The sequence below is a fragment of the Homalodisca vitripennis genome, chromosome 4 (assembly GCF_021130785.1).
Source record: "Homalodisca vitripennis isolate AUS2020 chromosome 4, UT_GWSS_2.1, whole genome shotgun sequence".
NCBI lineage: Eukaryota > Metazoa > Arthropoda > Insecta > Hemiptera > Cicadellidae > Homalodisca > Homalodisca vitripennis.
Window position 1 is genome coordinate 61418280 of NC_060210.1, and position 17131 is coordinate 61435410.

At 31.6% G+C, this 17131-nt stretch overlaps 1 protein-coding gene across 1 annotated transcript in view; it reads right to left on the reverse strand.

The window, feature by feature from the left end:
* The window catches only part of LOC124361045, a 198033-nt gene extending 191096 nt beyond the window's left edge, over positions 1-6937 (reverse strand). The window contains exon 1 of the mRNA XM_046815082.1: positions 6859-6937. Within this exon, the coding sequence (XP_046671038.1) occupies positions 6859-6883 (25 nt within the window). The 5' untranslated portion in view covers positions 6884-6937. The remainder of the gene's footprint in view (positions 1-6858) is intronic.
* Between the last annotated feature and the right edge of the window lie 10194 nt (positions 6938-17131).

The following is a 17131-nucleotide window of genomic DNA, read 5'->3' on the forward strand; positions in this document are numbered from 1 at the left end:
TTTAGGAATTAAGTTGGAATGGAAATACTCGATACTAAGGTTACAAGCATAAGGTTTATTTGGGTTTCGTTATGTTTATAGAGCACACGTGTGTAGTTTGTAATTGAGACTACGTTCTACGACAATAGGTGTTTAATCTAGGACAGAGCATTAGTTACAAAACTATTGAAAAGTGTTGTATTCCTTGAAGCTAATACAACACTTATACTGCTGTATACAGTATGCTATTCATTACAAATATCTTGAAATAAACATACTTATAATAAACCTTAAAATCAGCACAACAATACACCTAGACGACATTTCTTAAGAAAAACTATGAAGAGAACTTTCTACGACATTATTCTCTGAGAGTTACTCAAGTAGAAATATCACGAGTTGCTTCGTGCAAATGTGTCCGGGAACGATCACATGTACACACGTCCTAAAACACGTCTGAGATATTTCAGAGGCGGCGACTTATATATTTATCAAACTGCACTAACGGGCAGACAAACATCCGGTATGAGTCCGGAACATAATTAGTAAACTAAACAGCGTGGTCTTGGAGCCAACTACATTCCGCGTGAAAAATAACTAGCTAGATTGCATCTCGTTAATGCAAATTGTATAACAGTGAACATCTGGCGCCTCAGAAATGTTTGACCATTTCTCATACTTAGCTGCTTTCGCCCAGCCATACACATTTTGACGTTAAATAGTTTTCTTAAAATCTTGTATTACAATCCTCTGAAATAGCTATAATTGGCTGATAGCCTTTTTTTCGAAGCCTAAAAGTCGAGATGCTGGACAAATCTCATTTCTCTCTGTGTATCTGTACAAACTGACCAATAGACAAAATTTTGCATGAAGCTTACATTTCTATATAGGCAAACTGAGTTCGATTTTGATATATGTCACTTTAAGAGACTTTGCTGAGCGTTAGTGAATTTTTTCACATCGGTTTTACGGATAACCATCAGGACAACGTGAAAATTGTAGAATAAATAAATTTGTAAAAAAACTTAGTACAATCATATGTGATTTTAACATGTGACGTTCTTATAAAAATAAGAAAAATAGTAGAGTAAAAATTTAATATGGAAGGTTAATGACAAAACTTGAGTGCAGCGCTGTTCCTACCTTTCCAGAACTTTTATTATTTGAACTTTACTACGAAACCTAAATTAATGAAGAAAATGAATATGTATAACGTTGAAAAATATCTCTAGAAAGATTTCATATTTAGAGTTTCAGTGTTGTATGAAACTTCATTTTTACAAAGACAAGAATAAGTTGTATGATCTATCCGTGGAAATTGGCTGAGCGTCATTGAAGCCTATTACTTAGTAGACACTATTTCTCTATGTATGCAGGAGGATATACAGTCTATCTATCTGTCCACAGCACACCTCAAGAATGAAATGAGTTATAGATTTAAACTTTGTATGCAATCTCAGCTAAACGTGTTACGCAACACGTGTTGTGGCGTACTTCTACTTGCTGTAGGTCTAGATTTAATAGAAACCTGTTTATTACAGTCGCCTTCATGACAGAATTCTTACAGATTGTTTGCGTTATATTCGATCAGAGTTCTTACACTTATCACTGCTAAAAGATTTAGATATAGCATATTTTATCTTTGAAAAATAGTATATAAAAAGTATTTAAGACGTGTCGCAAATCTTTTGCATGAATAACGTTTTCAGATTTTTAATTTTGAAAACTTACTTTTAAATGACGCTTTTTCATAAAGGAAAGTGATATTATTTATTTTAATATTTGTTAATATTTCTTAGGCTAGTCTAACATAACTGCCAGGTTTCTTAAGTTATTCGCACTGATAGTTTTTGAATTGTTAGTATACAATAAATTGACAACCACTGAACAACTTCAATATATATTCACTTTCGACTGTTTGTATACTTTGTATTTCATTTTCGTAATTTAATTCGTATTAAATCGTATTTAATTCGTACAATATGTACAGTAGATTAGTTTTAGTTTTGTGTTATCTTCTAAGATAGGAAGCTTAGAAATGCACCTAATCCTAAAAGAACCTTTGCGCTGCTTCCGGAGTGACAGAATATTGAAGATTCGTAAGGTTGTGGGTAAGGGCCGCCTTCTGCCGAGATCCACGAGGAAGAATTTAGGGCACTAATATCGACATATCCCCTCGGATTAAGGGGAAGCCAGCTCTGAAACAGCCTCTCCAGTCAAAACCAGGCACACCATTATGTCTAGGCTTGCAAGAACCTTTAACTCTTAGAGATCGACCCCTCCAGCTCCAACAGTCGGTGATAGCTCGACTAGATCTGTCGAATAACTCTTGCACACAGAATCTCGACATTTGCTGTTAGTGATGTGCCGCTCCTGGACATCCATAAGGATGTCCAAATTTGACACATCGGTTTTTGCTGTATCCAGTGTGAGTACAACTGGAAAGTATACAGCAGCCAGAAATGAATCCTTCTGGGGCACTGTAGATTAGTTACATATCTTTTCCTTATTGAAATTTAAACTTTCGGCAAAAAGTGTGATTGTGCCTGATAATACAATGAGAATAACTCTTCATCTATTTTTCAGGCTATATTTATCTGATGTGGAAACTACGTAAAGAGTTCATTTTGAGCTTCTTCTTCACCGACTTATTTGGATTCCTTCAGACGAACATAGCTCCAGATTCTAGGAGCGAAGTCTGTGATAGTGTCAGATTCCAAACGCTGCACTGGAGCTAAACTCAATATTCACAAGTGAGTTTGGAAGTCCACTCGCGTGACCAGCAGGAGGAATCAGACCACGATCATTAGGTCTACATTCTATATTATATCTATTCAAAAACGTATCAGTAGATTGGACTATCTTCCAGTGGCCATTACTTGTCTTAGGAATGTTGGGATTTCACCTGAAAAGGATATGCCTATAATGTCTCATTTATTTTACAGAATATCGTACGGGTAACTCATATAGTATGTTATAGTTTATAAAGAAGGAATCAGACCACGATCATTAGGTCTACATTCTATATTATATCTATTCAAAAACGTATCAGTAGATTGGACTATCTTCCAGTGGCCGTTACTTGTCTTAGGAATGTTGGGATTTCACCTGAAAAGGATATGCCTATAATGTCTCATTTATTTTACAGAATATCGTACGGGTAACTCATATAGTATGTTATAGTTTATAAAGAAGAAATTGCTAGCTAGCTCTCTAAATCAAATTCTCTGAAGAGTACAGCATTGGTACATATAGTGCAGTCATTGAAGCGAAAAATACGGTCTTACCTCAGAATTTTTTTACTGTGAACCGATTTGCACGAAATTTTGGAATTAGGCGCATCTTACCCTTAACTTCAAAAGTGAAAATGATCTGAACTCCGCCTATTATTTTTAAGGGGTGTAAACAACCCCTTCATGGAAAAATTGACATTGAGCCATTTTATCGCTAGAAAACATGTCTAATAGTAAGTAGTGAAATTGTAAAGTGTTTTCTAACACAATTACCTCATATTAAAACCATTTTTAACCCCTTGAAAATCTTAAAACCCTTGCAACAACCCCTAAATTGAAAAAATTACAAAAAAATACTTTGGTACGACATAAAAAGATGTAAGTATAGAGTAAGTAATATTTTATATTCTCTATAATAATAATCAAATTTTTAACCCCCTTTCAACCCTTGAAAACTACCCCTTGATAAAAAATTGTTAAACATTTTTTTTAATAAAATGAAAAGGATTTAAATATTATTCCACACTCTCGAAAATGATTATCATATTCTTATGCTTTTCTACCCTTAAAACTACCCCTAAATTAAAACAGTAAATATATATGATTACATATTTAAAAATAAATTTAATTTAGAGTAAAAAATTGCCATTTATTGAATAAAATATTTACAAATTATATAAAATTCACTCAAATGTGTTATATATATAAATACAAGAACGTTGGTATGTATTCATGCCTACGTTTCCAAAATATATGAGCCATATTATGTTTACATATACACATTAAAATAGTTTTGGGTCTCTATTATACTGCGTACTTTCACATTGCTTTAAATATTCACACTCCGAAATTTTCAGTTACTAAGTAGAAAAAAATATGATAAGTTTTTGGATCATAACTCCTTTACTTTTCATGCCATCGCAATTTATAAAAAAAGATTGTAAAGGTAATTAAGAGAGCTACAACATCCTTCATTGCAATATATATTAAAAAACCTTTTTCTCAAACGGTGAAGGGTTAATGGGCTTAGAGAGGTTGTGATCGCGCTGCCACGCGCTCTTTAACCAATCATATCTCCGTCAATTTTTGTTTGACAGAAAAAACAAAAAAACCAAATTATTTTTCAGAAAAATAACTAATTTTTTATCCCTACACTTTTATACGTATCTGTCGTCAGTTTTAAGATATTATGAAAAAAGTTGGTTTTTTAATATTTGAATTTTTTTTTTCAATCGTGACTTTTTTGAAAAATATGTGTTCTGAAGCAGCCAAACTGATACAATCTATCAAACCCTTCATAATAAAGTTAATTCTAGGCGGAATACGGTTAATTTTAATTTTAGTGGAAATGGCGCTTATGAAACCCATTGATTTAAAAGAAAAAAACATTAGATGCTCCTCTTATTTGCAATACGGCTCACTTATTTTACGTGCAAAAGCCTTTTAATAGTGCTCATTTTAAAGCTTATTTCAACCACTACAAAACCATTTTTTATTAGAATGCCTAAAATGCATCTGCTCGCCGCTAGATGGCATTAACATGGCGATTACATTTCAGACACAATAAAAAACTGCTTTGATCTTTAATATCTAGCTTAATATTGCACTTAGAATACTTTATAAAAAACCAAATTGTTAATTGTTTTAGCTGCTACAATTTTGTTCTTTATAAAGTTTTCGATAAAACGTACAATTTTGGAAATATTTGCAAAAAACCGATGAAAAACGTGAAAAAATTGCGAATTTTCAATTGCCAATAATTTGAAAAGTATTGGATTTTTCGAAAAACTTTATAGATGATTTTTTGCTTAAAATTAGGCCTTCTACCGATATCCGAGGCTATTTTGAAAAACAAAAAAATCACCCCCGAGAAGGGGTGGAAACCACCCCCAGGGTGGTTGCGGAGTACAAATCATTTTCACTTTTGAAATTAAGGGTAAGATGAACCTAATTCCAAAATTTTATGCAATTCGGTTCACAGTAAAAAAATTCGGAGCAATAATGCTTCAATGACTGCACTAATACTGCAAATAACAAATATAGCAACACTATACATTTTATACAGTTGATTACTATCTTGATAGTTTTTCTTTTTTTTACTCTTTCTTTAAAGTGTTTTTGAAGTAGTTTTAAAAGCAATTAAATTCTGTTTAAACATAATGTAGTTATAAACAAAAATAAACTCACGCGTAATACATGAAAATAGCGTAAATTAATGGCGAAAATGTCTGTAAGAAAGTAGATTTATAAAACAACACTCCATCGCGAAGACAGATTCTTCACCATTATGTACATAAGATGGCGCTATACGCCATTTCATTCGTAAGTGATAGCGTTTGACTTCTGCTTTTCTTTGTTATCGGACATTTACTGTTTCATTAAAATGCCAATACATAATTTGTTTACTGTATTATTTTGTTTAAACATGAAATTTGATTACGTTGTCTTAATACTTTGCTTGACGTAGTTTAGTTCAAAATGTACAAAGAAACACAAAATTTGCATTATGACAAATAGAAAAAAAAGTTATTTTCTTCCTTTCAAACTTAATATTACGATATGCTACTACGATTATGTAACTGTTAATTTTGTTAAATTTTATAAGAATATTGTACAAACATAACAACATTAACCAAATGCACACCCCATGTGTATAGCTCTTTAAATTAACAAGTAAAGAACAATGAATGAAGAATTCATTTTCTAGCAATTCCAATACCAACACTGAGTGTTATTTAACTGACCTTATCTTATTATAATCATTATACTCATAATTCGAATCTCTCCATCAAAATTATAGAGAACGTTTTTCCTTTTGTCAAGAAGTTTAATGAGACGTAAAAAGTTCTTTTGTTACACAATTTTGAGTAAATAGTAATGTTCACTTCAAGAAGTTAAATATAAATTTTATTAAATATAGACGTTACTATTAGTACCCAAAGTCCAAAACGAAATATACTGAAATTCACATTTGTTACGAATGAAATCAAAGGCATTCCTATATTTTAAATTTTAACTAGTAACATATACAATCCTACCTATTATGTTCTGTCGAATTATATTTTCAATAGTTGTGAGTCCATAAGTACCAAAATAGAAAATGTGTAAAGAATCATTTACGTTTCCACCTCTTTAACTATATGTCATAACATTTGGCAAAAAAATATGTATATTGCTGCTCCCACTTGAAGATCTTAAACATTAAGTATATTTTTGATTACGCACGTGTTTTAGTTTATAATAAACACTTGATGATTAGATGTTGCAAATAGCTTATAAATGCTTTTTAAGCCTGTTTTCTTAGTTAAAATAATTACTTGCTATAATACATTACGAATGACTGACAATATTTTGGCTGAAAAAGATTTTCTAAATTAAATTAATAAATCATGTATTACATGTAAATCATATTCACGGCTGAACAAAGCTTTATATAGAAACCATCAACAACTAAAAGTTGTATGCTATGATTACGATTTTGTATATATTATTTTATAATGTTAAATTATTAGTGTTCATTTTCGTTAATTGCTCTTTTGAACATGGAACTTTATTTATAAAATCTCCTCCATATTGACATGTTTATGTGTCCTACATTACCCCATATTTTAAAGCTTAATTAATAAACTATTACTGATAATGTTACCTAAAACTGTGGCTGTGAGAAACATCGCGCAGGGAGATTAGCGAAACTAGCGACACTCGACCACTCGCAGACCGCGCCGCGAACAACACTGAGAGCCTGAGAGCGACACTGGCGCTACAGCGGCGCTCCGGGTAGTTACTCAGATTGTATTGTTGTCATTAGTTACAGTTACTCAGTCGCACTCAACAATGTGTAGGCTCAGTTAACTCACATATGGTCGGTTCATGAATAAGTTAGGTACTGCTCCGAAAAGAAAGCTACTCAAACTACGTCGCTTCTAATTTCCTGAAGTTGTTTCACACCTAACGTCAAAGATTGAGCTGAGAAAAACATACTTCTTTAAATGCTTTAAAATTTCCTTTATTGAACTGCCTTTGCACATAATTTTATTTCTTACACTTTTATTACTCATACTTGTATGTAACGTATTACATAAATAGGTTAATATTAAATGAATTAAATCGAAACCTATAAAACAACCGATCGCTTATAACGGAGTCTTCAAAACAAAAATAAAAAAATGTATAGATTTTTAATATAACAAAATATAATATCAATACATCAGGAATGTGGTAGATGTTGTAAATTAGCACCTACTATTGTATATTTCCTAATGCATTGGGATTACCACAACACGAAAGCGTTATAATGGTATTTTTGGTATTTAATTGTAAAATGGACTGCAATCAATTTTTTTCTTTACTCAATGACAGAGTGTGGTGTAATAAGACGGATAATACATAATTAACAACTGTACATTACCGTGTTATTTACTGTCAAACAGTTACAGAACATACTAGGTGCGTATATTACACCGTTAATTGTAACAAGTAGTTCCAAATCCAAGAAAACTAGCTATGGCGACCCCCCTAGCTAGATTTTGTAATATCTGATGTATTAATAATTTTCTGACTTACATGTCATCAATATCTCGAGCTGATCGTTATACATAAAGATTGTTTGTTACAAAAAGTTTACGACTTGTTATAAGCACTCCGGAACATATTTTTTTATCAGCGTCCTTAAGTAACGGAGTTATGAGTTTTGTTCATATATATGTGTGCTACCTAAAATCAAGCTCTTACCAAGGCATTGACTAGCAGAACTAAGTAGCGTTTTATATAAATATTCGCTATTTTAGACAAACTATAAAAATATAATAGTTATTATTGTAAAAAAACCAACATATCAAAATATTTAGTTATACGTAGTTTTCTACCCGTGAGCAAGGTGTTACATTTTTCTTGAGACATATTTGTGATGTTTTTGTTACCATCTTCACATTTTTAATTATATGACTACAAATATGGACATAGGAGTATTTGTAAAAGCGTATGTTTACAATTACTTAGGATAAGTTATTTTTGGTTTAAATATATATCAGAATCAGTTACCGTTAAAATAAACAACAAAGTTTGAAGCCGGTTATGTTATAAATTTTCACGGAGCAATGTTTAAAGGTTTGGGGAACAAACTAATTGGAATCTAATTCTAAATAAACTTTGAACTGATAAAATACAATTCTTTGCGAAAAAATCTTGGTGTAAAAACAAAGTATCGTAGCAACTCCATATGTCTAGAATTTCATTTCCTTATTTTGGTCACATAATGTGCAATAAAAAACTAAATTTCCAATAACGGTAGTAATAAATGACCTTTCCAACACTAAGGCTGTTCCAAAACGCGGTAATTTGAATTCTGATTAAGAATAAATTATGGAAGTGAAAATACTAACGATCACTAATTAAGCGCTAATCACTAAATTAATTGCCAATTTCAGTACTCTTTATAATGCTTTGTGTGGTGCTAGCTTTGTGAAATTAGTTCCGTCAGTTGTTAGACCCCAAATCCGCCAAAATATGGTTAAAACTAACGTTAACAGTTGAGGTATAAACGATAACTAGCGAAACGTTAACCACTGACACATTTTACTGCAGACCCCCCCATGACGGAGCGAACATTGATTTTTTACATCAACCTGCAGAACATGCATAAATCCAGCGAACGCCTTTTTCAATTTTTATGAATGTACTGTGCTCATTTCTTACTCCATATTATGACATTGACAATTGGAGAACTTAAAGTAAGATTATATAGTTAAAAATTTTTAAAGACTTTTTATATTATTATTTTTTATTAAAGTTGTGGTCGTTTCTGTTAATACGTGTAAGATCGCTTTATTTTGAAACTCCAAATATATATTTACTAATACGCGTTATTATACATTACCGAATTTGGATATATTTTGTCCAACTTTATGGGTGAGTAGAGTAAGTATCGAACTTCAATCACCAAAAAGTTTAGAATAAGTCATGGATAGGTCACAGTGACCTTTTCATGCCTTTTGATAAAAAAACACAAGTTAAGCGTATTGTGATAAAATAAGTAACTCACGGTTTCGTTCAAACTTTCCTGAAGAATAACAGGAACCTTAGATACATCCTTTTTAAATGGCGGAACAAACAATTCCTTAGATAAGTGACCGGTCACTGGAAAATGCTTAAATCCTGACCATTATTAGAATAACTGGATTTTAAGTTTAAAGGGGGGATTTTCAGGATTCAGAGACGGAGAATATTTATCATCATAAATTAAATAAAATTAAATATATAAGTGACATTTCTGTACATTTTCTGATAGCCCATTCAAACATATCCAACCAACTTTTGATTTCAGTAGCACTTTTTAGTAGAATTGTAGTCCTGAATGAAGAAAACCCTAAATTTCAGTCCGTTTTTTTTTTTTTTTTTTTTTTTTTTTTTGGTGGAAGGGTTTATGATATTGCAGTCCGAAGAATTTTGAAACGGAAGTATCTATATTTTTAGGTACATAACTATTATGCTACAGTATCACCCCCATATTTCAAAAATATTTAATGTGGTAGCATTTACATGACAAAAGATCAAACTTCTAAACTATCAAATATAAAAAAATTACGGTTAGTGCAATTTTCTTAAAGAAGACATTTCCCTGTTTATATTTATGCAAGGCCACTTGTCTTGCTTTTTTATCCTCGACATTCGTTCTTTTAATGTATGAATATCTGTTCATTTTTTTCTTTTAATTGTGTGATTTCCTAGATTTAGTGAAAGACGACAGAAATATTTTCTGTGTCTTAGCAAGAGAATTATATACATTTTATATGCGTAATCAATATCGTATCGCTCATCAGTGCAAATGAACCCTCTATTTTCCTGAATTCCATTTACAATAGTAACCACGGGCTCGCTTGCGCTTGCATGTTTCATCAATGGAGCGAATTGTTCGTTAAGTTATGTTAGGTCTACAGTAGGTTCCTTCGTTTTATTCCATCAGCTACTGTAAATATGTCGCTACACAATGGCAAAAGAAAAGAAGTTTTGAGCACTTACTTTGTTAAACATATGTTCAGGGTCTTTGGTTGAATTGAATTGTATCAATAGTTGATAAAGTTATATTTGGAATACATTAAATGGTTTTAATTCGTTACTGTTCCCATCAACTTAATAACTTTGGTTTTCTAGAGAATAGATTGCATAGATCCATATGGGTATTGTGTTACAGAAATGTTCTTCGGTAAACTAGTTATGTGTTTTAAAGCTACCTTACCTCTACAATACTAAATCTTATATTCAAAGATTTAAACAACTAAAATTTTCAAGGTGACGGTCATTTACATTCAAGCAAAAAGTTTAATTCCACAAATTCACAACATAGAGCTAAACAGATACATTTAGTATATATAATATGCAATTATATATTAAATATATTCTTTAACTTTTTCAATATCTCTTAAGGTTTCAGAATAGTGGCTACAGACAGTTTGAAAAAGGAATGGAAAATATATTTATATTTTAACACGTGTTTGGTATTCCGATCATATGTTAGTTTGGTTATTGCAACGTATATGTGACAGATACGGCCAAATACAAAATAATTCAATCGTAAAGGGTAAAGGCTCTGTGGTGTAATGGTAGCACATTCACCCGGCAAGAGATACGGGTTAGAGTCCTGGCGAAGCAAGTACTTTTTGTGATTGAATGTTTATTGAAATTAAATTCGGCTATTGCCATTTATACAAATTTAATGTAAATAAAAGTTGTTTGACACGTGTTTGGTCTTCCGATCATATGTTAGTTTGGTTATTTAAACGCATATTTGACAGATACGGCCAAATACAATATAATTGAATCGTAAAAAGTGAAGCTCTGTGGTGTAATGGTAGCACATTCGCCCGGCAAGTGGGAGATCCGGGTTCGAGTCCCGGCGGAGCAAGTACTTTTTGCGATTAAATGTTTATTGAAATTAAATTCGGCTATTGCCATTTATACAAATTTAATAAATGTAAACAAAAGTCGTTTGACAGGTATTTGGTCTTCCTATAATATATTAGTTTAGTTATTTAAACGCATATGTGACATATATGGATAAATACAAAATAATTGAATCGTAAAAATAAGGGCTCTGTGTTGTAAAGGTAGCACATTCACCCGGCAAGTGAGAGAGCCAGGTTTGAGTCCCGGCGGAGCAAGTACTTTTTGCGATTTAATGTTTATTGAAATTTGATATATATAAAATTATGTATATATCAGTTATAGTTCATTATAGCACAATACAAAAAGGTGTTTTAAAATTCCCAGATTATTTACAATAATGTTTTTCTAACGTGATTTTTATATCACGCATGGTTTCCAGATAGCGGATGACGAAATTTTAACATTGCTGTAATAACCGTGAAAGCGATAATCGCAGTTCTCAATAGATACAGAGTCTGAATATTTACGTAGTTTGGACGGGTTCGGTAACCAGTCCTACCCATAAAACGTTTCAAGATAAGTTATTCGCATTTAGGAAGTATTTAACACGATAAATCTAAATCGAAAGCAGGAAACAATATTTATCACTGTGTAATTTGTCTCAATATTGCTTCATATGTTTCATAGCTTTCTGTAATATATATATATATATATATATATATATATATATATATATATATATATATATATATATATATATAAAATTATGTATATATCAGTTATAGTTCATTATAGCGCAATACAAAAAGGTGTTTTAAAATTCCCAGATTATTTACAATAATGTTTTTCTAACGTGATTTTTGTATCACGCATGGTTTCCAGGTAGCGGATGACGACATTTTAACATTGCTGTAATAACCGTGAAAGCGATAATCGTAGTTCTCAATAGAAACAGAGTCTGAATATTTACGTTGTTTGGACGGGTTCGGTAGCCAGTCGTACCCATTAAACGTTTCAAGATAAGTTATTCGCATTTAGGAAGTATTTAACACGATAAATCTAAATCGAAAGCAGGAAACAATATTTATCACTGTGTAATTTGTCTCAATATTGCTTCGTATGTTTCATAGCTTTCTGTAATATATATATATATATATATATATATATATATATATATATATATATATATATATATATATATATATATATATATATAATTGGCGTTTCTTTCGTTTTGTCCTGGATAGCGTACATCCCACTGCTTTCAAATTATACCAGATTTTAGTTTGGACGTAATACCTTGTCTTGAATACGTGATAAATGCTAATAGTTATAAAATACTACTGCTAAGAATATTTATAACACACTAAAAAATCTGGATATCCCCCCCCCCGAAAAAGTACTATATATATATGGTTAATATTCTGAAATAAAAATGTTGCACATTTGATTTTATATTTATAGTGAACAATTTTAAGCTAATTTAAACAGCTGACTAGTAATACAATACATTAATGTGTTTATTATAGTATTAAAGTATTAAAGACTACGATACATTTCGAGAGCTTTGTGCAACGGCTGTATAACTCAAAATCTAATAGTGATTTAAAATTACTGAAACGTCCACTAAAGACGTTTTTACTTCAACACTTTCCTATATGGTAAATGTATATATTTATATTAGTAACAAATAAAGATTTTGAGGCCAATTGTGGTCTTGTGGCGAGAGTATCTCGAGCGTTTGTTGTAAGAGATAATTGTGAAAATGTCAAGCGACATCTAAGCAAATTTGGTAGTTTAAATGGTTATCATCAATACTTTTCTATTTCTTGATCTAACTTTAAACTGCCATTGTTTCTGGAAGCAAAAACAGTATTATAATTAGATGTGTTATAATTTAAATTGTGCTATCGTTGAATAGTCAGATCTTTCCACAAAATTATCCACTATATTCAATACTTTACACGATCCGCCTAATCATGCTCGCAATATTATCTCATAAACTCTTGTCGCTTAGAGATGTGTGTGTGTGTGTGTGTGTGTGTGTGTGTGTGTGTGTGTGGTGTGTGTGTGTGTGTGTGTGTGTGTGTGTGTGTGTGTGTGTGTGTGTGTGTGTGTGTGTGTGTGTGTGTGTGTGTGTGTGTGTGTGTGTGTGTGTGTGTGTGTGTGTGTGTGTGTGTGTGTGTGTGTGTGTGTGTGTGTGTGTGTGTGTGTGTGTGTGTGTGTGTGTGTGTGTGTGTGTGTGTGTGTGTGTGTGTGTGTGTGTGTGTGTGTGTGTGTGTGTGTGTGTGTGTGTGTGTGTGTGTGTGTGTGTGTGTGTGTGTGTGTGTGTGTGTGTGTGTGTGTGTGTGCAGGGAAGAGACGAATAGAATCAGCATGGTAAGCAGATTTAAACTGTCAAATGGTTAAGCCGCCTTGGCAAGTTTGTGAATCCGCTGCTTAAATGCTTTCAGTTTCAATAAAGCAATCCTCTCCATAGCATGTTTAATCAATTGAATGCTTTAGAAATAGTGTTTCGTCATTCAAACCAAAAACAATCTTCTCTTGTGGGTCCATACACGTTCTACCTTAAATTAGGTGCATACGTTTAGTATTATTGAAATAAATGTTTATATTATACTTTATTTTTAAAAGATATTTAGGGTATTAAATCTCTAAGGAGCAATAACATGTAATTTTCGATATGGTGGAGTAATCATTAAATAGTATAAAACGTTAAAATAATGTTATTCTCGCCAGCTACATAAAGTAGCTATTTGCTCCTTATATTGGATAATTTATACGGGTACACTACTGGTATTCTTATACAATACGGTATTCTTATACCGTAAAAGTCATTGTTATTATAACAATGTATTACGAATTATATTTTAGGGTTAGACTTACAGATCATTTATAAATATTTTGAATGAAGATATTTGATGAAACGTAGACAAGAAAAACTCTATTTCTCAGTGTCAAAATGCAAATATTTTTCAAACTAGCAACTTTATCAATACAATTAGTATATTGTGCTTCGTAGAACATAGTAAAAAATAATTTAATTGTTTTTATACTTCCTCAGTTATATTACCATAGATTTGCTACAGATATCAAAATTGCACTTAGTTTAGGACAAAATAAGAGGAAAACTCAAAACAACAATACATGATTTATATTTACTACACATAAATTGATAATACAAACTTATGAATATTTTAATGCTACTATGCAGTATTAAAAGCACAAATAACTGGAAGGGGATTACCGCTGCGATGGTTGATTAATCCTAATCAGTGGAACTACCGCAACTACATTTTAAACAGCTTATACTAAGGTACTGGTTTATCAATTATTTTTTAAAATACACATCGGTTATTCCCTCAAATTGATTCCCTTGATTTCTTTGAACATTCCTTGGTTCCATGAGGGAAATTAATTATCCTTATATTGGATAATTTATACGGGTACACTCCTGTTACGTAATGTTCAATCACATACCATTCTGTCGAATATTGTCAGATAATATTGTCATTAGCCACTCGAGTGCTGAGGCGCCAAACGTCTATTATTCCTTTATAGATCTGTGGCTGCGTTTTAATCACATACCATTCTGTCGAATATTGTCAGATAATATTGTCATTAACCACTCGAGTGCTGAGGCGCCAAACGTCTATTATTCCTTTATACATCTGTGGCTGCGTTTTAATCACATACAATTCTGTCGAATATTGTCATTAGCCACTCGAGTGCTGAGGCGCCAAACGTCTATTATTCCTTTATAGATCTGTGGCTGCGTTTTAATCACATACAATTCTGTCGAATATTGTCAGATAATATTGTCATTAGCCACTCGAGTGCTGAGGCGCCAAACGTCTATTATTTCTTTATAGATCTGTGGCTGCGTTTTAATCACATACAATTCTGTCGAATATTGTCAGATAATATTGTCATTAGCCACTCGAGTGCTGAGGCGCCAAACGTCTATTATTCCTTTATAGATCTGTGGCTGCGTTTTAATCACATACAATTCTGTCGAATATTGTCAGATAATATTGTCATTAGCCACTCGAGTGCTGAGGCGCCAAACGTCTATTATTCCTTTATAGATCTGTGGCTGCGTTTTAATCACATACAATTCTGTCGAATATTGTCATTAGCCACTCGAGTGCTGAGGCGCCAAACGTCTATTATTCCTTTATAGATCTGTGGCTGCGTTTTAATCAAATTTTTAATTGAGGTAAAATTGCGGAAATATGTTCTTCATACCCACCAAACATTACTGGAGAAATTAGACAGTCAAACAATATCATCAAAGTTAAATGGTCAATATTGTCACTGTCAGAACAACACATAGCCTCCGACCACTGATGACGTGTATGTACCAGTTACACCGGACCTCTGTTGTCATCATATTTCACATCATTGTGATCATCATTAATTTTGAATGGGTTTTCATCCAATGCCGGTTCCTTTCCAATTTGCTGAGTATGATTTTATTAGTAACACACTCCTCGTACATGAACTCATTACTTCAGACAAGAACAAAGGTACATGATATCTTCAGTACTGTATTTAAATTAACTTACAGTTGTATTAATATTATGTAAAACCTAAAATTATTTATATAATAATATCAGGATAGTCGTGCATATAATTTTTACATGAGTTTTCAAACCATATTTACTTAATCGTACGTTTTTAGACAGTATTATTTACAGTATTAGAAATTGCCTAACTCCATTGAACTTGCTGTTATTAAAAATTACTTCAGTCTAATGTAGTGCAGTTATTCTAGAAGAGTGACCATTCCTTGGAGGTTCTTTCCACAATATTAAATAGAAGGAGAGGCGAAGAGCGTTTCATTTTGTACTAAAGGTGATTTAGAAGTAAATTATGACAGAACATGTTAGTTTAAATGTTATTAAAACTCAAGAAGCAATTAAATTTACGTGTAAAACTTGACCAAATAACTATATCCGATTACTTTATTGCGATGCAAATTCAACTAGTAAATCGACATTTATCTTTTTAAATTGTTGAATCCCCAGAATTAACATTCGAATTGATGAATTCCCTAATTACAACTGATGCATAATTTGGTATATTTTCTACGATTAACTCTAATTTACAAGTAAACAGTTAAATTTTGGAAGTTGTTAAAATTATTTAAACAATTAAACTATAACTCTATAGTTCCAGTTCAGACCATTGAATTGAGAGAAAATTAAAAATATTATTTACCCAATTTGTTGTCTAATAATAATTCATCTCTTAAATGACGGTCTAACTATACAAAAACGGGCAGGTTTAGATTATCGTTCTGTGTATTTTATTTAATCTGCCTTTCAAAAATGTATATTAAAATTAAATTTTAATAATTTTTCTTTTTTTAATCCGTTGTGACACTAAATAATTAAAACATGATATTAATATTATCACTATATTAATACTAATATCAACATTGATATTATTACTACTATTACTGTTTTTATTATTATGGCTCAAGCATACGTTGGCGACGGTATAAGTGAAACTATAGCTTGTTATATTAGTAAAGGCAAGAATGTTCACCAGAAGGACTTGGTAACAATGATAATACTTATGAACATCGCATAAAGCCCGAGCCGCAATCCCACCGAATATAAGACAGTTAAAGTCTGTATATACCTTTCATAGACTTTAAAAGCTTACGTTAAACGCTCTTTGTGTAATTTCAGCTTAGACTTACTCGTATACTAATTTAGAACTGTTTCATCTCTAAACACATTTCCATAAAATTTTAAAAACTTGTAACTAAAAACAGTAGTTTTTTATTTTAATTGCTATTAGAAAGAGTAGAATTATTAATCCCATCTCAGAAATTTTGTATAATCATTTTTTTTTTAATATATTATTTGACGAGACGAATGAAGTGATAATTACTCTATGTACCTCAGAGAGTACAACAACACTTTAATTTTTAGATCCGTGTTAATTCTTTCTATTTCAATTTCTAAATTTTGGAGTTAAAAATAGTTGAACTGCAGTAGTATTATACTGTATTTTCAAATGGGCTT